The 21,813-nt window shown below is 35.8% G+C and overlaps 2 protein-coding genes across 14 annotated transcripts in view; one reads left to right on the forward strand and one right to left on the reverse strand.

Moving 5' to 3' along the window:
* The window catches only part of FANCL (FA complementation group L), a 60,723-nt gene extending 50,294 nt beyond the window's left edge, over nucleotides 1–10,429 (forward strand). Inside the window, exons 8-14 of one of the 4 annotated variants that reach the window (XM_059659766.1) lie at nucleotides 4,490–4,640; nucleotides 6,684–6,767; nucleotides 7,208–7,253; nucleotides 7,329–7,410; nucleotides 8,248–8,364; nucleotides 9,549–9,620; nucleotides 9,982–10,429. In XM_059659766.1, coding sequence (XP_059515749.1) covers nucleotides 4,490–4,640; nucleotides 6,684–6,767; nucleotides 7,208–7,253; nucleotides 7,329–7,410; nucleotides 8,248–8,364; nucleotides 9,549–9,620; nucleotides 9,982–10,017 — 588 coding nt within the window. In that variant the 3' untranslated portion in view covers nucleotides 10,018–10,429. Of the gene's footprint in view, nucleotides 1–4,489; nucleotides 4,641–6,683; nucleotides 6,768–7,207; nucleotides 7,254–7,328; nucleotides 7,657–8,247; nucleotides 8,365–8,478; nucleotides 9,431–9,548; nucleotides 9,621–9,981 lie in introns of those variants that run through there. The other 3 variants (XM_059659768.1, XM_059659767.1, XR_009447961.1) reach the window with 3 other exon arrangements.
* Nucleotides 1–21,813, reverse strand: part of VRK2 (VRK serine/threonine kinase 2) — a 202,787-nt gene that overhangs the window by 20,512 nt on the left and 160,462 nt on the right. For 3 of the 10 annotated variants that reach the window (XM_059659765.1, XM_059659759.1, XM_059659755.1), the window contains 2 exons: nucleotides 16,958–17,119; nucleotides 9,901–10,429 (listed from right to left, as the gene is read on the reverse strand). In XM_059659765.1, the coding sequence (XP_059515748.1) occupies nucleotides 10,088–10,429; nucleotides 16,958–17,119 (504 nt within the window). In that variant the 3' untranslated portion in view covers nucleotides 9,901–10,087. Of the gene's footprint in view, nucleotides 1–4,901; nucleotides 5,053–9,900; nucleotides 10,430–13,404; nucleotides 13,439–16,957; nucleotides 17,120–21,813 lie in introns of those variants that run through there. The other 7 variants (XM_059659760.1, XM_059659761.1, XM_059659756.1 and 4 more) reach the window with 7 other exon arrangements.

Genomic DNA, 21,813 nt, shown 5'->3' on the forward strand with positions numbered 1-21,813 from the left:
CAGTCAGACATTCCCTGAGGGGTCCCGGATTGAAGAGGGTGCAGGCTGGGCTGAGGGGACCCCCACCCCTCACCCCCAGTGCATGAATTTCGTGCACCGGGCCTCTAGTTTAAATATAAAGGAGCTAGAGTAGTCTAAAAAAATAAAAACTGAAAAAGAACAAAGTTGGAGGACTAATCCCACTTAGTTTGCCCTTGTACATAGTGTTTTTATACCTAGCTTCTTTGTAGAATGTAAAAAAAAAAATGGTTTCTCACTATTTCACTAATTGGTATGAGCATGTTTTGAAAAGAGTTGTCTTAAGCATACAAAAATTCATCAGTGGGTACTGACAGTGTGGAAACCAGACCACTGATTTCTTTGACTAAAGATACAGTTGCTAGCCATGGAGCTAATGAGGACTACTTCATCCATCTCCCTACTTACTTATTGGCTATGCTTCATAAGAAAATGTGACACCCTTTAAGGTTTTTGAATAATGATACATCCTCGTCTTCTGATGATTTATTTTATGCATTAAACATAAATAAGAATTATCAACCCCGATGTTTCCTTGCTTCAGTATTGAGGTTCTCGACTCATACATGCCTTCCAACATAAAGATTGGCAAGCATTGCCAAAATAGACTGTGCTTCAGCATTATAAAACTGGGCAGGAAAAACAGTAAGCCTGTTAGTATTTTTGTAAGGTCATGGATTGGTGACTTTTGAATAGACTTTCTAATGGTTCATGATCTCAAGGTTTAAATGCCAAATCTATCATACTGAATAAGACTGTTCAGAAATCTTTCCAGTTGTGTTTGCTCAGAAATTTTCTGGGAATCAATGTAGGGGTCCCAGATACAGATATTTTCACTGAGAAGCCCATATACAGAACAGTCCAGATATTCTGATTTCAGTGCAGAGAATTTCATTAAGTGCCTTAGGTGATTCTAATATTAGATTGATCTCTTAATATTTTTATGCCTGCTATTTTCAAATCAGGGAAAGATGTCTATTTTTCCCCCTCAAGATTACACTTGATCTTAGCCAAAAGGCTGAGAAGTGATTTTCCTCAGGATTAATACATTCTTTTTATTCTTCTGACCTTTGCTTTTAACACAGGAAATTGGACTCCATATCAGGCAATAGCTCCCCTGTTAAACTTAGATCTTCTTCTCCCTGTGAATGTAATGTTATAGAGGTAGTATTCTAACTTCTGGTATTTAGTCTGTGCCGTTTTTCTGGTCATAGCTTTATCCCATATAAATATACACCACAAGGCAGACAGATACACATATAAACCAACCTGATGTGGTTGGAGTGCCCTCAGCATGGGTCCTTGCTGCAATCCTTGGAATAAACAGCGGTTCTCAACCTGTGGGTCACGACCCCTGAAAATACATTCTGCATATCAAATATTTACATTACGATTCATAACAGTAGCAAAATTACAGTTATGAAGTAGCAACGAACAATTTTATGGTTGGGGGTCACCACACCATGAGGAACTGTATTAGAGAGTCGCGGCGTTAGGAAGGTTGAGAACCACTGGTACTCTTCTCACCTTGCTTTATAATTTCTAACTTTCTCAGGATCTCTTTTTTAGATTTTAAGGAAAAGAGATTGTTGAGGTTGTTTTTTATCCTGTCCTCTCCTCTTCCCACCACAAGAAGGCTGGGGTGAGGCTTCTAATCATAGTCTTCGTTTCTGGGATACCTTTCTTCTCTGTGAGATAGTTTGTTGCTTTTGGGACACAAAGCCTTGTGTTTTCTTTAGTTTTTTAGATACTAATTTCTGTTACCTTTTTTCCCTCCAGGCTTATTTCTGTCTCATATCTTTGTTCCTCTATTTCCTTTTCTTTAATCATGGCCCTATCTATGCATGTGTGCAAAGAAGGATGATGCCTTCTTTTGATTAGTAAATTAATCAGTTGCAGTATTTTGGGTGTTATTTTTGGATCTTCACTACATTTAAGCTATCTAACTGCTTTGTTTTTCCTACTAGGAATTTATGGTTTCAAACCAATTCCAAAAACTCAAAAGTTTTGGAAGGCTGACATTTTTTCCTTTAAATAATTGAAGTTGTATAATGCATCTTTCACTTCTTCCTTACATACATTCTATATAATAATAGGCTAATATGCAAATTGGCCCCTCAGGAGTTCAACCAACCAGGAGTTTGGCCGCTCGCTGAAGTGTGCTTACCATCAGGAGGCGGCACACAACTAAGGCCCCAGCTGGCCCTGATTGCCGGCCAGGCCTAGGGACCCTACTCGTGCATGAATTTCATGCACCGGGCCTCTAGTAGGGTTATAAAATAGAACACAAATATTTTGATTCTGATATGTAGTTCTTTTTTTAAAAAATATTTTTATTGATTTCAGAGAAGAAGGGAGAGGGAGAGATAGAAACATGAATGACGCACACCCCACACTAGGGATCGAGCCCACAACCCAGGCATGTACCCTGACAGAAAATCGAACCGTGACCTCTTGGTTCATAGGTTGATGTTCAGCCACTGAGCCATGCCGGCTGGGCTGATATGTAGTTATTTTGATTAAAGAAATGATTGCTATACATCAAAGCATAGAAATTATTTACATTTAATGTATATATTTTATATGTAATTTCAATTTAAAATCTGTTTATAAACAATAATTGGAAATAAATGGGAGTACATGATAGTAATCAGAATCTTGAAATATAGATACTTTTAAGTGGACAGAATGACCTACTTTATGGATTTTTGAAGTTATATTTAGAATTCTTAACTTATAGATCTGGAAGTGACTTTAGAAGCTATCTAGTGCACAACCACCTTTATATTTGCAATGTTAAGGTTTCTAGAAGTTGAATATGTCTTGGTTAAGATCAGATACTTTGTTATCATCAAGATTACATCTGTGTTCTCCTTATGGATTCTTTATCTTTGTATTAGATTTCAAAATAGTCCTATCAGGGGGTTGAAATATTAGTTTCATTGAATTAAGTATTTTTTTCCCTATGATGTGCATCTATATAGAGATGGCTGAGTAGTTCTAGAGTTCTCTATCTGGCTTAAATAGATTTGGGTAGGATCATAGAGTAGTTACTAAGCCTTGGAGTAGTAAATATACCCATGGAAAGTGTTAGTTTACTCCGTGTAAACATATCTGTGTATGCATACTAAAAAAGAATAATTGCAAGCCATGACAAAGAACTGTGGTTTTAATCAGTAATAATATATAAAACACAATTTGCAAGCTACTTGTATATAAAGGTAAACTTAAGAAATAGAATAATCATCAATGATTATTTTATATGTCATGTAGTTCAGTTCAGTTTAAATACTTATTGAATAGCTTTTACAACTTGTGTTACTATCATTAAGTGGTGGCATTACAAAGAAAAAATATTTTGATAAGAACTGCACCTAAACTTTTATGATAGAATACAAAAATCAACTTAATTGCAATATAAATAATGGGCTTTAGGGGAATATGACTGGGGGGGGGGAATACAGTTAAAAGGTTGATATGAATGGTTTTAAGTGGGAAACTGATATGTTCAGTTTTATATTTTAGATCAGGTACTCTACAATAAGGTAGTTAAAGTCAAGGATGGCTAGTCTGGATATGGAAACAGGAACTAGGGAATTATTCTAATGGCATATAATTATGCTATGGTAATAGAGTTGTCAAGATAAATATGTTAAAATCAAATCATTAATAAATATGTTAAAATAATTTAACTTATTAAATTTATTAGGTGTAAGAGAGGACATCTATAAGGATCACAACTAGTTTCTTGTTTGGTAATCTTAAAAATTGTGGTGAAACCAGTGGGAAAAAGTAATAAAATATAGCCCACAGTAAAACAAACAAACACACTTGTGAGTTTAGTTTTCTGATTTCTGGATTCTGACATTTAAACTTGTAGGCAAGTACAGTATACCAGAAGAGAACAGATATTCTACCTTCAGTATTGTGAAAGGTTCTTCTCCGACATTAAGCTCTAGTTATTATAAACTTTTCTATATGTAAGTCTGAAAAGTTATTCATTCATAATGTTTAAAAGTAATTTAAGTTGCAAATAGCACTGCATTTAACTTGATAATGACAGCAAAAGTGAAAATATTTTCATTCTAAAATTGTAACACTGCCCCAAATATATTATATACATTAATAGTCTTACATACATATCTTTTTGTATTAGTAGTTACTATGTCATATATATAATACGAAATTCATCATACAAATAAATGGTGATGGAAAAAATTTAAAAATGACATTTATCAAAAAAGCCAGTCTTCTTGAGAATTGTATAGTCCAGTGACAAAAGAATTCTGTTAATATTGATGGAGGTGAAGAGGTGGGAAGCAGAGCGAGTTGACTCTTGTTTACAAGAGTCTATTTTTAGCTGAAATAAAGCAGTTAGAATTCTAAATTTGAGTTTTAAAGTAAAAGTGAAAGATGATATGCAATTGATAGTGCCATACAACTTATTCAGCGTTCATCTATCTTTTCACAGAGTTCCCTAATAAGCATTCATAGTCAGTTTTTGGCAGCATTGGAATCACTGAAGACATTCTGGGATGTTATGGATGAAATCGATGAGAAAACTTGGGTACTTGAACCAGAAAAACCTACTCGGAGTGCAACGGCACGCAGAATTGCAGTAGGTGGGGAAAAAGATGCCTAATGAGGGTTTTTTTCTTTTTAACGCATTTGATTGTATTCGAGTTACTTAGGAAAATGTATCTAAAGATGACATTGGACTTTTAGGTGAGACTTTTCTGCATGAAGTAAACTATTAAAACTTCCTGGGATGAACTTTCTTTTTATTACTAGGTATTTAAATGTAAATATTTCAGGGGAAAAGGGCAAGTACTGAGGTGTTTCATTATAAAAGGTGATGATCCAATGGAAGCAGCATTCAGAGATGGTGTTAAATTAGCTTTTAATTAGCACAGAAATAGTGGATCAGGCTTTTCAAAACTTACATTACTTAGGAAAAAGAACTATGTTAGAAATAATGAAGTCTTCATCCATGAAACTAGAGAAGATGAGTGTGAACAAATCTGGGAATATTTTCTGAAAAAATATAGAAGAGAATAAAATAACTCACGGGCCTTTGAAGAGTAAACAAAAAGCACAAAATAACTGAATATTTTTGAAGTATTTTCATAAATATGTGAAATAACTATAAATATCATCCTTTAAATATCACCATATTCTCCTTACTATAAAATGATTGTTTTATGTATTTCATTATGAGCAAGCAAAACAGTTTTCAAGGTCTGCCTTTCAAGACTAGATATTTTAAACTCCATTTGAGTTCACACTAAATACTGTAGTTGGTTAGAAGATACCTATTCATATCTTTCCTCCCTCTTTTCCTAGCTCAAATAGATATGTTGTCACAAATCATATATTCCGAATGATATCTTGAAATTTTGATGTGGATCATATCCTAAATTAGTGAGCAATTTTTAGAGTTTTCACCCAGGCATACTATATTACGTGGGGGAAAAGTGGTATGTTATTAGAAGAGGAAAATATAATCGTACAGCAGTTCTACAAATAGTGTTGTTACCCAGTTTGTTAAAAAAAACCAAAAACCTAAAAGGTAAACTATGATTTGCCTTTATAAGACCAAGTTTTTAACAAATTAAGTAAAAGATTACTTAATATGGCCATTGTTAGTTAATAACCACTGTTAAGGGAAAGTATTTTCTGGAGTTAAAGGCTAATACAGAATTTGTGTTCATGGCAGGGAATGCATTAGCAAATGAGATTATAAATTAACTTTTTGTTTTTCTCATTGAATGACTTATAGTCATTTATTTTCTTTGGTTACCTTTTTGCCAGATATGTAATAATTGTACTTTTGTTGTTAGGAGAAGAGGAAAGTATAATTGTACAACAGTTTTACAAAGTGTGTTGTTACCCAGTTAGCCAAAGGCTTATACAATATAGAGTATAGAATTTATCAAGACATTACATTTTTATCATAAAAATGAAATTCAAATTGACCTTAAACAATTATACTGATATGAAATTTGTACAGTACTCTAGTATAGTTAAAATTTATTTTAAAAAATCTAGTACCAAGTAGAAATAGCTTTTTTATAGATTTTGCAAGCAAGATTAGTTGCTGTTTTTACTAAATGAACACTTTCAAATTTAATAGGAATTGAACCCTTTAACTTACAGGGGAAAACTTCACATGGAGCAAAAGAACTCAGAATTTTTATAAACCTTCATAAAACTCAAATCTTAAGCATGTTTGTTTTTTACCATTTGTTGTACTTCCAGTCTTTAATTCTGACCAAGTTCTATTATTTCCAAGAGAGTCATAAGAAATAATTTAGGTATTTCTTAAATATCTGATTTGTGAATTTTTAAAAAACCATCAATACATAGAACCTTGTATTTAAACTTTAATAGAATGCTAACCAAGATTCTGATCTAAATTATATTAACTTATGGATTGACTGTTTTTTGAAACTTAGGGTCCCCAAATCTTTAGCCACAATTATAATTTCAAAATTTACATCTTTTAATGAAATTATACTACAGAGATATATTTACCTTTTATGAAATTTTTTTTATGAAAAATTTAAAGCATTTGGTTACTGTTTCCTTGTATATACAATGAAATAAACACCCAGCCAGATACTCCTTAATTTTTTTGTAAAAACTTTTAATATCTTTTATTCTAGGGAATAATGCTTCCATACATATTGAGGTGGACCCCAAGCACCCCACTATGCTTCCCGAGTGCTACTTCCTTGGAGCTGACCATGGTGTGCGATCTCAGATTCAAGTCTTTTAACAGAATCATAAAATCTCTGTCTACGACTGTTAAAATATTACTCTAAAATATTAGGGGTAATTATTTCAAATGAAAATCTCATTTTGAACTGCATACTTTTGTTTTTAATATATTATTTTCTAACGAAGTAAACAAAATCTGTAGTTAACAATACTATGTTGTATATTTAAAAGTTACTATGAGATCTTAAAAGTTTTCATCTTAAGAAAAAATTATCTGGTGATGGATATTAATTTGTGGTAACCATTTCACAATATATACATATGCCAAATCATTATGTTGTACACCTAAAACTAACAGTGTTGTATGTCAATTTAAATTAGAAACAAATTCGGTGCCAAATGTGGTTTTACAAAATGAGAACAACAACCCCTAAATTATTAAACTTTTTTTTCCTTTAAATATCTGAAGTGGTGAAACCCCTAGGAATTAAGCTGAGCAGAAACATACATTTGTGGTAGGTATCTTTGCAATAGAACTATTGCTCTTCTATGACTTTACAAATTTAATTAAAAAAATTTTATGTTTTCAGGGATCCAGAAAATACTCTATTACAAAATTTGAAAGATGTTTTAGAAATCGATTTCCCAGCTCGTACTATCCTAGAAAAATCTGTAAGTGTTTTCATTGCTTTCATATTCCAAACAGCATTAAAGAATGAAAGTTAAAAGTTCTTTTAGGCACCAGAGAAAAATGGGGTTGAAAGTGAGGGAATTAGAAGAATTTTATAACAGACTTCTGAACTGCAAGCAAGTTGCATGAAAGTACTTGTTAACCTTCGACTGATGGTGATGTGTACTTTTCATGGTCTCTGTAACAGTAAATTGATTGACAGACATTTTTATTATTAAAAATAGAGGGTAAGGTCCAAAGTAGCTAATGGAATGTTTGGATTTTCTATACTGTCTGCTTCTGGATGACTGAAATGAAGTTCTGATTAGCTTAATATAAGTGTTTAAAAATAGCAGTACAGTTTTTCAAAACTGAACAGACAAGATTGCATTGCAAATAAATTTAGAATTGAATTTTGACAAAGCTACTAAATTGTAAAACACTAAAGTGATGGTGATGTTTTTCTTTTTCCTTTAGTTACACAATTTTGAAGTTTAGTTAGTAATCACTAGCTAATATCAGTTCCTGTTTTTATATACTTGAGTGTATATTGAAGTACAATATGGGAAAATTACTTAAGCCCAAACATTTTGTGAGAATAAACAGAATCTGTTTTTTTATATGTATCCATGTGTATAATTTATTGGATGAAAAAGGGAGCGGGCTCATACAAATAGCTTTTCTTGTGTTAAATAGTAATGTGACTCTATTTTCTATAATAGAGTAATTTTTATAAAAACTATAATTATAAAAATTTAATATTATCTATACCATATTCATTCTCTCATTTCATTTTGTATGTTTTAAACACACTTATAAATATATCTTTTCTTTTGAAGGATTTTTCTATGGATTGTGGAATTTGTTATGCTTATCAACTTGATGGTGCCATTCCTGATCAAGTGTGTGATTATTCTCAGTGTGGGCAGCCTTTCCATCAAATATGCTTATATGAGGTAAAGTAAAAATCACATCAGTAAAACTTTTTTTCAGCTAACACAACAAAGAATATAAATTTGAAATATTTAGACTAAAATCTATTTCAGTATGATCTCCTGTTTTTTCATTAGCTCCTGCATTACTATACTAGTTCATTCCAGATGTCCATGTGCTTCATTTTTTCATCATGTCCAGAATACATTCATGGACTACTATTGACACATAAATTCAATTGATGGTACACTAGAATCTTTCAGGAAACACCTCATGTAACCACATGCAAACTGTAGACTCACCTAGTTGGGGGTGGTAGTGGCAATAAGGTGAAGGGGAACTAGCACTGTGGAGCATCTATTACTTTTCAGGCTAGATTTAAGTATAGAATAATCTTAAGTTTGATAATTGAGAATACATTTTGTGATCTGAATATCTCACATCACTCTTAGTGACATTTTATTTGCTATATGTGAAGACTGCTTTCATTTCTGTCTCTCATCATTTGCTCTGTATAGCATTCATCTTAGTGCACAGTTGACATATGTTAAATTATATGTGCATCAATATACAAAACACCTTGCAGTTGTATGGTGCTTTCAATTTTCTAAGTCTTCCATAGTAATACTACCTGGTTTTAACAAGGAAGAACTGAGTTAGAGATATCAGTTTACCTTATATAAAAATCATGTCAGTTCTAATTATAGAGATACTCTTAAGGGAACATGTGTTTTCTTTTATAATAATGAATTATTCATTTAGTTTTTTAAAATGAACTGTCTAATGCTGGTAACAAATGGTTGAGAATTAACCCACTATTGGTGATTAACACCAGAATTAAGACTTCACTTTTCAAGAGTTTATGGTATCTTTCACCGCATTAGGTCTTAAGTTGCAATTAATGTCTGTAGGTAGATCTGTGAGCCCCATAGACCCATATGCATTATTTGTGTGTTTCAGGGATAGAAAAGATGAATAATTTCCATCAAAATCTTACCGGGGTCCATAATTTGGTTATGCAGCACTGGGTATAAACCTTGAAATCCATGTTGGTTTCCCTTGTTATTCCACATATTAGTAGTCTAACATTGGCTCAGAAAATGTTCCCCTTACTCTTGCAAAAGAGATTTAAGAGAGTAAATTATTTTTGGAATTATCTGTAATCATGCTAACATTGCTCCCTTTCTCTTCTCTTTAAAATCTCCAGTGGTTGAGAGGACTACAGACTAGTAGACAGAGTTTTAACATTTTATTTGGTGAATGTCCATATTGTAGTAAGGTAAGCAATTAATCACATTTCATAAAATATCCTTAGCAGTTCGTTATGTGTTTTAGAAGATATCTTTGTATCAGCTTTTCTAAAATTTTTTGAGATATAACTTCTGTATTTAAAAAAAGCAAAGTTTCTCTAAGATAAATTGTCCCTATAAATAAAATTTTAATTTTCAAACTGCTCCTTTGATCCAAAGAGGTAATCCCTCTTTTTTGGAATAACCTTTTTAAATTTTCTGGGCGATCTGAAACTACAGAAAAGTACTTTCCAAACTGTATCATGACACCATTTCTTGTATAAAGCAATTTTTTTTTAGAATGTTCACAAACTTGTTTTGTTAAAATGTATTCTTTTTTTTTTTTTTTAGCCAATTACCTTGAAAATGTCTGGGAGGAAGCCCTAAAATAAGAATGTAACATTTCTGTGAAGAACTGAAACTTTAAAAGCTATCTAAAGGATTTTGTTTGATATCTTCAGAGAAAATATAAAGCAAGACCCACTAACATCAAAAGTAAAAGAATGATAAAGCCATAATAATATACATCTGCTTTTGTCTCTTCACTAAGGGTAAACTGGGAAATTGCAGACCAAAATCCTGTAGAACTTAAGTCTGTGACTTCCGTACCAGTTGTGGAAGTGCACGTGTACCAAGATGGACATCTGGACTTGTTGAATATATCTGGATGAGTAAAATCTTGATGGGGTTCATAAAATGAGTTTGAGAACTGCATAAAGCTCTCTTTTTGTGGAGAACTTTTTACTTCATTCAAAAATTCTTGCAACTCACAATATTTTTGTCTTCTCCTTGTGCTTTCCTATGGAAAAAAGACATATATAGTGTGTCAGATCTGAGTTATCCAGTATTTGTTGTGTGTACTCATGCTAAATAAGCTTTTTTGTCTTTATTTTACCTGAGAAGTTTTGTGTTTTTTTTTTAGATCCTGGATTTTAGGAGTTTATAAAGTACTCACCAGCATCAGTCAAATCTGGTTAATTTTATTGGTTCTTTTAAACCAGTAAGCAAGCTATCTCTTAACTTACAATCCAAAAATAAGACAGAATATAAAAACTGAATTTTTTGGCAAGACAAAAAAACAGATTTAATCTTATTGATGTCAGATAATTATTAATGACCAAAAAGCTTTCTAATAACATAGTGATTCTAGGGGACCAAGATGGCTGTCCAGCCACCTGATCCTGCAGCCTCCAGAGGAGGTTGACACCTTCCCATCACAGACCTCAAGAAGACAGCTGGTTAAAGTCCTTGTTTGTCCACAAAGTTGATCTAGGAAAAGATGCTCACTCTTATCTCCCAACAAAAAAGGAAACGACCAGTCTGTCTTTACAGTGTTAAACCTGAATGCCTAAAAGTATACAATAAACTTTGTCAAGAGGTGTGTGGCCCAAGATAAACCCAAGGACTTGGAACATATGGTACAGTGAGCTGGATACTAACTTTAAACAACTCTAACAAAGTCACACTAATGCAGTTTTCCTAAAGTTCTGTCAGCTTAAAGGCAAAATAAGTAAATAGTTATTTCATTGAACTAATAATATATTTTGTTCCACACACAAAAATATGACATCAAATATTTTATAAAGGCTGAGACCAACTGGTAAGCTAACTTAAGCAGCAGCCTATATAATAAAAGCCTAATATGCAAATTGATGGAACGACCTGTGGAATAACCGGTCACTATGATGCACACTGACCACCAGAGGGCAGACGCTCAGTGCAGGAACTGCCCGTAGGCCCCTGGCTGGCCAAGGCGTGTGCCAGTGGGGCCCCCGATTGCCCCACCGGTCACACCACAGATTGGCCCTGATCGCCAGCCAGGCCTAGGGACCCTACCTGTGCACGAATTTTGTGCATCACGCCTCTAGTCTATATATAACTTACTTATCTGTGGAAGTGGATGCTATTCCCATCTAGATGGAGAATAGAAGTCAAGCTACTAAACGTGTATAACCTATACATCTCTTTAAGCAACAACAAATGATATCAAATGGGAAAGTACTCATAAAGGACTTCACTTTGAGAGATCTGATTGGGAGAGTCTATGGCAGGGGTGGGCAAACTTTTTGACTCGAGGGCTACAATGGGTTCTTAAACTGGACTGGAGGGCCGGAACAAAAGCATGGATGGAGTGCTTGTGTGAACTAATATAAATTCAAAGTAAACATCATTACATAAAAGGGTACTGTCTTTTTTTTTTTTAGTTTTATTCATTTCAAACAGGCCGGATCCGGCCCGCGGGCCATAGTTTGCCCACGGTTGGTCTATGGCATAGCTTAGAAAAGTGTGGCTTGCTGCCTAGCTGCCTGAATTGTGCATAGTTTTATTGGAAAACAGCCTCACTCATTTTTTATGTATTATCTATGGCTGCTTTTACACTGTAATGACAGAGCTGAATTGTTGTGTTAAAGACTGGACCTTAAGGATAAAATATGTACCACCTGGCCCCTGATCTAACATTAAAAAGCATACAAGTCATTTTGAGATCTTGCTAAGATACAGATCTCATTCAGGAGGTGTGAGATGAGACCTTAGTTTCTGTGTGCCTAAGAAGCACTCCAGGTGATGCCAGTGCAGCTAGATGGCATAACACACTTTGAGTAGCATGGGCTTAAGGTATGCAACAATTCTGCCAGGGCAGGGGTTCTCAACCTGGGAAAATTTTGTCCCACAGGGACATTCAGCAATTTGTGAAGATATTTTGGGTTGTCACAACTGGGAAGAGGTACTATTGCATCTACTGGTTAAAGGCCAGGGATAGCGGCCTACAATGTACAGAACAGCCCCTTACAGCATATATCCTAGCCCAATATGCCAAAAGTGATGCTATCAAATAGCATTATGAGCACCCCTTCTAGTTCTGGCCATGAGTAATGGATATTGACCAGATTTCCCCTCCTGCTGTGAAATCCCATGAAATAAATACAACAATCAAGTTGGACAAAATACAGGTACCAACTTATTAGGCTACAACTTAAGATGACTTTTACCATAGGGAAGCCTATAAAAGTTTAAACAGAAGTCAGGACATGATCAAGTTGAACTACCAATAAATTAACTGCCCGCCAGGACAAAATTCAAAACTCTTTAATAAAGTCTGGACTCTCAAGAACTAAGCATCCAGAATGTTCAATAAAACTTTACTAAACACAAGCAGGAAATTTTGACCCATAACTAGGAGAAAGAAATAGAGTCAGATATGAGCCAGATGGCAGAATTATCAAACAACAATAAAACATCTACATAAATATGTGCAAAGACTTAAAGGAAAAATTAAGCATAATTAGTGAACAGATGGGGGACTCAGCAGAGAAACAGAAAATATAATGCACTTGTAGAATGAAAAATATGACATGAAAACTTCATTGTCAAATCAGCTCTTAAATCTAGCAAATCAATGAGAACCCAGCAAAACAATATCCAAACTGAAATACAGCAACATAAAAAAATGATTTGATAAATGAACAGAGCTTCAGTTATCTGTTAGGAAAGGTAAAAAGTCTCATCTGCATATATTTGGCTATTAGAAGGAGAAATTAGGAGGGATTAAGGCAGGAAACAAAGAAATCATAGCTGAAACTTTTTCAATTTGATGACAAATATCAATCCAATGATAAAAGAAGCTCAATCAGCCCAAGCAGAATAAATACAAGACAGCCATCCCCCCCCCCCCAAAAAAAAAGGTGAGAAGCAAATCTAAAAGCAGGATCAATAAGAATAATCACTAACTTCTTACAAGAAAAACAACATGGAAACATCTTTAAGATTCCATACCCAATGAAGCCTTCAAAATGAAAATGAGCAGCATCTGTTAATAGACAAGACAGAGTAAGAGCATTCTAAGTGAAACATCCTGCGAATTGCAACTAAAGACTGGACAAAAAGAAACTAATAGAACATTGTGAAAGTTGCACAATGGAAAACAGACTGGATAGAGACTCAGGACATGAAGAAGTAACAACCACGAGTCTCTCACCCCACGCTCCCTCTTTTTGGATCCTATATATCCCAGCATGGCCATACAGCAGCCTGCAATCTGAAAACTATGCACAGACCAAAGAAGGTTCAGAAATCTCTAAGCAATGGACCTGAGGAGTGGCAGGTTTACAGGAGAGAACCCTTTGACTATACCTGCTCTATTCTAGGTGAAAACCATAAAAAGCTATGCCTCTCCCACTTCCCACCTTACACCATAAACATGATTGATGTGAGATGGTTCACAGACCCAAACATGAAACCTAAAACAATAAGCCTTCTAAATATATAAATATAGCGAAGTTACTTTGTGACCTTAAAGTAGACAAAAGTTTCATTACCAAAAAAAAAAAAAAATTGTAAAGCGAAAAATTGGTTAATTGAACTTTAACAAATACTGCCTGGCTGGTGTGGTTCAGTGGTTGAGCATCAACGTATGAACCAGGAGTTTGAGGATCAATTCCAATTCAGGGCACATGCTCCGGTTGAGGGCTTGATCCCTAGTAGGGCAGCCGGTCAATGAATCTCTCTCATCACTGATGTTTCTATCTCCTCCCTTCCTTAGAAATCAATAAAATATATTTTAAAATAACAAATAGCTTCTTATCAAAGACACTATTAAGTGACTGATAGCTGTCAGAGGGGAGGGGAAAGAGGGAGTGGATGAAAGAAGGTGAAGGGATTAGCCAAAGAAAATATATGCATAACCCATAGACATAATAGTGTGGTGATGGCCAGAGTGAAGGGGGTTGGTTGAAGGGCAAATGGGGGGAGGCATCTCTAATAGTGTTAACAATTAGAAAGAGAGAGACACATGGCTAATAGGCAGGCTGCCCACTAAGGAGACGATACCCACAATACAGACAGAGGACAGGAGACTTATGTGTGAAATATATAAGGAATTCTTACAACGTAATAATATAGAGACAACTAAATAAAAAGGATCAAAACACTTGGAAAGGCATTTAACAAAGAAGATTTATGAATGAGCACTTGGCACATGAAAAGGTGCTCAAAATTACTAGTCATCAGAAAAGTGATAATTAGAATCACCATGAGATGCTAATATACACATGTTGGAATGGCTAAAATAAAAGATAACACCAGATGTTAGGGAGGACGGAAATCTTGTACATTACTGGGAGAAGTATAAAGTGGGAACCATTTTTTTAGCTTTTCGTAAAGCTGAATATGCATCTGATATGAAACCCAGCAGTTTCACCTCTGAGGAAAAACAAAACATGTCCATTGGGCTTGTGTCAGAATGTTTATAGCAACTATACTGGTGGTGGCTAGAGCCAGGGAGCCCAACTGTCCATTAATAAGAGAATGAATATGGGAATTATGATATAGTTAATCAGGTACTACTCAACAAGAAAAAGAGCAAATTACTAATACATGCAACAGTATAGATACATCTCAAAAAGCATGCTGAGTGAAAGAAGCCAGACACAAAAGTGCACACTGACTACATGTATGTGAAATTCTAGAAAAGGCAAAACTAATCCATTGAAGAGAATCAGAATGTCGAAACTGGTTTCTCGGAGGTGAAGGGACTGACTGAGAAAGGGAACAAAAACTTTCTGGAGTGATAAAATGTACACACACATCACACTGCCATCCAATGAAAATGAATCAGTTTCTAAGCTTGGAACCTGGGCATCGATCTTTTTACAGCCCCCCTCTCTCCCATACAGTTAATTCTGGTACACAGTAAGGGTTGAAAAAGAGCACCCAAGAATCTATTTTGTCACTAAGCAGAATTTTCTAATTATACAAATGGGAACTGTAAGATATGACCATTTGAGGCAGATGTCTTTACAATTAAAAAATTGGTGCTGCTATTATTCTGTAACAGAATAAAGGCAAAAACTTCCTCTTCAACACTAATAAAAGAGAAAAATGGTAATTGGTGTACGAGCTACCCTTTTCATTGGCTAATCAGGGCTATATGCAAATTAACTGCCAACTAAGATTGGCAGTTAACTGCCAACAAGATGGCGGTTAATTTGCATATGTAGGCACAATGCAGGGAGGCGAAAGGGAAAGCAGGAAGAAGCCCCCTGCCACTGACAGTGATCGGAAACCCAGGGGGAAGCTAAGAGCTGGGGGGCAGGGCAAAGGCGGCCCTGGGGCCGCCTTTGCCCTGCCCCCCAGCCATGATCGGAGAATCAGGTGCCTTTTCGGCCCTGGCCAGTGATAGCAGGAAGTAGGGGTGGAGCCAGCGATGGGAGCTGGGCACGGTCAAAGCTGGCAGTCCCGGGAGCTAGGGGTTCCTTGCCTGGGCCTAAAGTGAAGCCCACGATCGTGGGGCTGCTGCAGCTGCGGGTCCCCGCTGCCCGGGCCGGATGCCTCAGCCAGAGGCGTCAGGCCTGGGCAAGGGGCCGATCCTGCGATTGGAGGGTGATGGGGGTCAATGCCTGAGGGCTCCCAGTATGTGAGAGGGGGCAGGCTGGGATGAGGGACACTCCCCCACCCCCACACACCCAGTGCACGAATTTCGTGCACCGGGCCCCTAGTAGTATTATAAAAGCATATCTCTCTCTGGATAAGTTTGTATGCTTACTGGCTGGAAATGAAATGTCTAACTAGTATGCTTCTAATTTTTGCCTTGTCTCCCAAGAAGTTCAAATCCAATTTTAATGCTCAGTTTACTGATTAACATCCCAACTGCCTGAGATACCAATTTGGGGGGAAGGGGTGAGAGGTAGAAAGTGGGGGAGTTAGGCTATTCTTTTTCACATTTGGGGAAATGATGGTGTACAAATCATATAACTGGCCCTTCTGAAAAAAACATTTTCATTGAAGATATAAATACACTGTACTCGTCAAAAAGTTTAGATTAGGAAAGACACTGGCTGTTGGCTGAGTGAGTCTTCTGCTAAAGGTGAGTCACTACCCAACCAAATGATCAAATGATGTAGAAAGTACATCATTTTAAAATGCAACCATACTGACAGAGGAACACTTCACTTACAGTTGATTATAAGGGTTAGACTGGAGGAACCAATGTAAAAGTATGGAATATGTTAAGAGTCCCTAATGGATCATAGATGGCATAAAAATTTAAGTGCACTTCATTACATTCTTAGGCTAAAGGAAGAAATCAGATCTGTAGGCAAATGTATTCACTGTCATTCTTTTCTCTGGTAACTGGTGTCGGCTGCTTTGATTTTATCTGCTGGATAGGACATTTACTGTCCCTTCTCATTTAACAAAACTATACAACCTTGGCCTCCAGAAGAAAATAAAACATCTTTATTCCCAAAGGGCATATTCTAATGTAACGCCTTAGTTATGAAATCATAGCGAAGGTATGCAATAAGGAGAAAGAATCAAAAACACCTCTCACCTGCGCTGTTTCTTTGTTAAGCAATCCAATCCACTTCTCCTCTTTCTGAACTCTTCTCCCTGTTGCAGAGGGCTCAGCACTTCTCTCACTGTGGACACTTTTTTCTGTTAACCTATTTTGCATCTGATTGACTTGCTTTGTTGCAGCCTTTTGCGAATCAACCTGTTGATTTAGAGTGATAACAGGTAATGAAAACTTTTGACACCTAAAAAAATGCATTTACATCCAGATTCTTGAAAATTCTAAACTTGCCAAGATTTGGAAAAAAAAAAAAAAGGAATAGAGAGGAAATCAACAAATGGATGTTAAAGAAAAAATACAGTAGTTGGCAAGATCCTGACCCTTTCTCATCAGTAGGACAAGACCAATTAAAATTAGTGTCTCTGTTGTGCACTCTTTGGAAATTACCTCTGCAGATAACTTGCTTATTGAAAACAGCATTTTTTTTACAGAAAACTGTCACATTTAAAACGGCACATGAATTCATTATTAACCTTTGCTGGGAATGGATCCAGAATATCTTTTTAGTTTAAACTCCTAATTAGAATCTTCGTTTTCTATCACTGAAGGGAGTCTAATTAATGTGAATGTGTAAGAGGAGCTTATGATGTTGCCTACTTTTTTATACAGGTAATTTAACCTTTACGCAGATGAATAACAGTTCATGTCATCTAATCCTGTGTACCAGGATCAGAGGTTAAGTTCTACAACCAACTTGCTTCTAAGGTTTCTTTTTCACACTCTGGCGTTATCTGGGGGATGACTGACTCTTAATAACCCTGAAGTAGACAAGGAAATAGAAGCGCAGATCCCTCAGTAAAGCTGGAAGATTGAAAGCCACGGTGAAGATCCTTATGTGAAGTATTTGTACGGGAGCTTCATGTTTATAGCAGCTGAAAGCGCAGTCACCTTTTTTCATGGGTTAAGCAGAGGGCAGGAGCTAGGACAGTACAAGGGGAAATAATGGAGTAGCCAGTGCCAAAATAGAGAATGAATTACATTGGCTGGGCAAGCAGAGCCTTAATTTGTAGTCTCTCAATTTTTAGCTTCTATTGCCAAGTGTGTTCACTCTTTCCCTTTAAAATATGCTGGTGTTTTGTGGCTAGGTCTAAGTTATCACAACATCATTCTTTTTGGTTAATCCTCACCTGAGGATATTTTTTCCCACTGATTTTTAGAGAGAGAGGAAGGGAGGGAGAGACACAGGGACATTGATATGAGAGAGAGACATTGATTGGTTGTTTCTCGCACGCGCTAGGGGATTGAGCCTGCCACCTAGGTATGTGCCCTTGACCTGAATCAAACCCATGACCTTTCAGTCTGAGGGCTGACAATCTAACCACTGAGCAACAGGCTAGGGCACATCATTCTTTATTCATCCCTCCTCTCAGATCCCAGCTTCTCAAAGGACAGCAAAGCCACTGCCTGTCAGTAACCTGGAAATTGAAATTGCTTCCTAATCACTTAGGGGTTCTTTATTTCCAACACTCAAATCTCCCACACTACTGGGGAAATTCGTGTGTATCCACCTCCTGAGCCACTTTTCCTTCTTGGTAATAAATGCTCATCATAGCACTAGTGTGAAACAAGGAGTTTCCCAAGGCTGCTGTGCGCAGTTTCATCCTAATAAAACACTGGCTTGCCAATCATCACAAAAATGTGTTCTGTGGTATAAAGGATTAGATGAGATATTGAGTTTTTTTAGTGCCTCCTGTATGCTAGGCACCGTAGGTCTGACAGTTGTTGTTCTGGGAGCCTCTGATGTGCAAATATTTGGTCCAAGAGATTCAATGCTCCGTGAGGCTGGATCTGCTGTCGGTTGGATGGTTAGGCTGTGCCGCCATGGGACACCTCTACCTAATAAAATGATAGCCAGTTTATGCAAAAGTTCTCTTTCTAGGGAAAGTTTTAAAATGGTAAGAATGAAGTGGGATGATTAAGTAAACATTTTTCTCTAAGTTATAAAAATACAGAAAACACTCGGCATCCCACATAATCTAGAGATACTATCCAAATGTGTGTCATTTTGAGAAAGTGGCTATTCAAACAAGGTACTTTTTACTTAAATTTCCACTAGTACTTCTCACTGTGCTACAAAATCAGGAATACTTTGGGACCCTTAAAATTTCATACACCACAAATGTGCTTATAATGGAGAATTTATATTTTATTCTTCTCATATATGGAAAATAAACATGAAGACAAGTTTAATAGAATTATTTTGAGAATTAAAGCTCAAGGAAGAATTTTGTGAACATTTAAGCTCAGTACAAAAATTACCATTGCCAGTAATAAGTCACTCCTAGCTTTGCTGTAGCAACCTCCAGTTTAGGGTGAATGTAGGAACAAACTTTGACTGAAATATGGTTAGCCTGAACATTCTAACACTGACTTACACCTACTCCGCTGTGTAGGTGAAGCATTTAGGGAGATTGGGTGGCTCCTGATGCCCAGGTGTCTATACTCTGAAACTGGATTCAGGTATCATCTTAAGGAAGGAGATACTAACAGACTTATAAGAGGATCCACTACACTGGCTCCTGAAGCAACCGCTTATCAAGGGTTGAATTGGGACTTCAATAACGCTGGTTTTTCAATTTGGATTTAGCGTTCTCCTCTGGGAATTCTAGAGCTTTAGCTCACCTCAGTAAGCATTCTTACTGAAATATGGTTTCCTTCAGTGAGTTGTGGACATTAAATCCCAGTGGATGGCATAAACAGACTGGTGTAGGCCTGATGATAGATTCTTCTAATTTGTCAGTGCTACCTCAGGAGCCGTCAGCACTACTAGCGGGTGATTTCAGCTATACACACCATCATCTTGATTGAGGCAAATACCCCCAAAGATTTGCTTTTCAGGAAAAAATACCAATGTCTCTACTATCTTGACATAAAGTCATTCCCACTTTAACTTCAGTAACAGCATTTGAGGACTTTAGGAAGAAGGCTCAGTTTATAGGGAACAGTTTATGATACCTAGTAAAACCTAGTATTGAAAAAATACCTCATTTTTCTTTTGTAAAAAGATGTTTGCTGAGGTTCATATGGTGAGGTGCTATTTTCTAATACCTAACCAAAACATATTTTTAAGAATTCTAAATTGAAAAGGCACAGCCATTTATACTGAGGGAAGTAACATTTTAAAAAATTAAACATATCTCTCCTTTGAATACTGAATGGTAGAAACATTTTATTCATCTAATGGTACACGTTTTTTGGTCCACTGGCTTATTTTTAAGTACCTTTATCTAAAAAGTACAAGTCTAAAGTTCATTCACTAGTTTGTTACATAACTAAAGTGATCCATGTGTAGATTATTAAGTAATGTTTTTAAGGAAATTTTAAGAGGATTCTGACTAAAAAAGATATCTGGGGCCATTCATTAATATTCACTTTGGACTTAAAATTACATTTGTTATGGAAACGATCAATTACGGAAACTATCTTATGCTGTATCGGGCAAAGGGGCGAAGTATAGGACAGTTTATATCGTCATACTTGGCTTTTGGACATTTTCAAGTTTGGTTTTTTAGGCATCACAAAATCTAAGTTTTAAAAGTAAAAATTAAGGTGTAGCCACATATAGTGAACCTATATTTTATACTATAATTAAATATATTTGTATACTTAAAATATTAGAGAAATGTCATTATCCAATAAATATTGACATACTGTGAAATATATCCCCAAATCATCATACTTTATATATAATGAGGCTGATCATATTGTTAACAGAAATTAAGGTGTTAAAAATGTTATTATTTTTTTAAAATTTATCCTTATTGTTCGAAGTCTTACAGATGTCTCTTTGTTTTTCCCAATGACCCCTCCACCCCGAAGCTCCCAGGTCTTCACACTCTATTGTCTGTGTTCAAGGGCTATACATTTATGCATGTAAGTTCCTTGGTTAATCATTGCCCACCCACCCACCCCACCCCTGCCTCATTCTTAAAGTTTTATTTTACTAAGTGCTCTCATCAAAAGAAAAGAGTAGCTGGGTTGGGGTGACTCAGTGGTTGAGCTTTGACCCATGAACTAGGAGATCCTGGTTCGATTCCTGGTCAGAGCACATTCCCAGGTTGCGGGCTCAATCCCTAGTAAGGGCGTGCAGGAGGCAGCGGATCAGTGATTCTCTCTCAACATTGCTGTTTCTATCTTTCTGTCCCTTCCTCTCTGAAATCAATAAAAATATATTATAAAATAAAGAGTAAAACATTTTTGATTGAGGCTCATTGGAAAAACTGTTTTATGTTCTAGTCTCTGGATATTAAAATGGTTTCACAGTATCCTTAGAATTTGATGAAAAAAAATTCTGGTGAATAATTAAAATTTTATATCAGAGGATATAGCTATCTTTTTAAAATGGCTTTTTTATATTTCAATTAAGTTTATGAAACTAAAAAACTACAAAAAAGGGGAAAACACTACTTACATTGGTGTAGATTAAATGGTGACCATTATTGCAAGGGAAATACTATGTCAAGGAAATGCTCTTTGTTTTGTTGCAAAAGTGATAAAAACACAAAAGTCAATAAAACTGTTGAAATAAGTCTCAGTAATTACCAAGATCAAAATCCAGTGGCTTTTTATTAAACATGAACTTTTGTTCTGCCTTCTGCAATAAGTAAATAGTGCTGACAATTGGTTTGTGAGGCACTTGCTACAATAAAATGTAATTGTATCATGAGAGAAAGGTGACAATCAGGAGATCATGAAAAAATTACATATTCTCACTGGTAGTTAATTAGCCATGCAAAACCTCCTCAAACAGATATTCTCTTCTATTAGGAATGATTACTATGCAGGCCTACAGATGTCAATACCACAGTCATTCAAATACTTCTTTCCCTACTAAT

This window comes from Myotis daubentonii, chromosome 12 (assembly GCF_963259705.1).
Source record: "Myotis daubentonii chromosome 12, mMyoDau2.1, whole genome shotgun sequence".
In the NCBI taxonomy this organism is placed as follows: Eukaryota; Metazoa; Chordata; class Mammalia; order Chiroptera; family Vespertilionidae; genus Myotis; species Myotis daubentonii.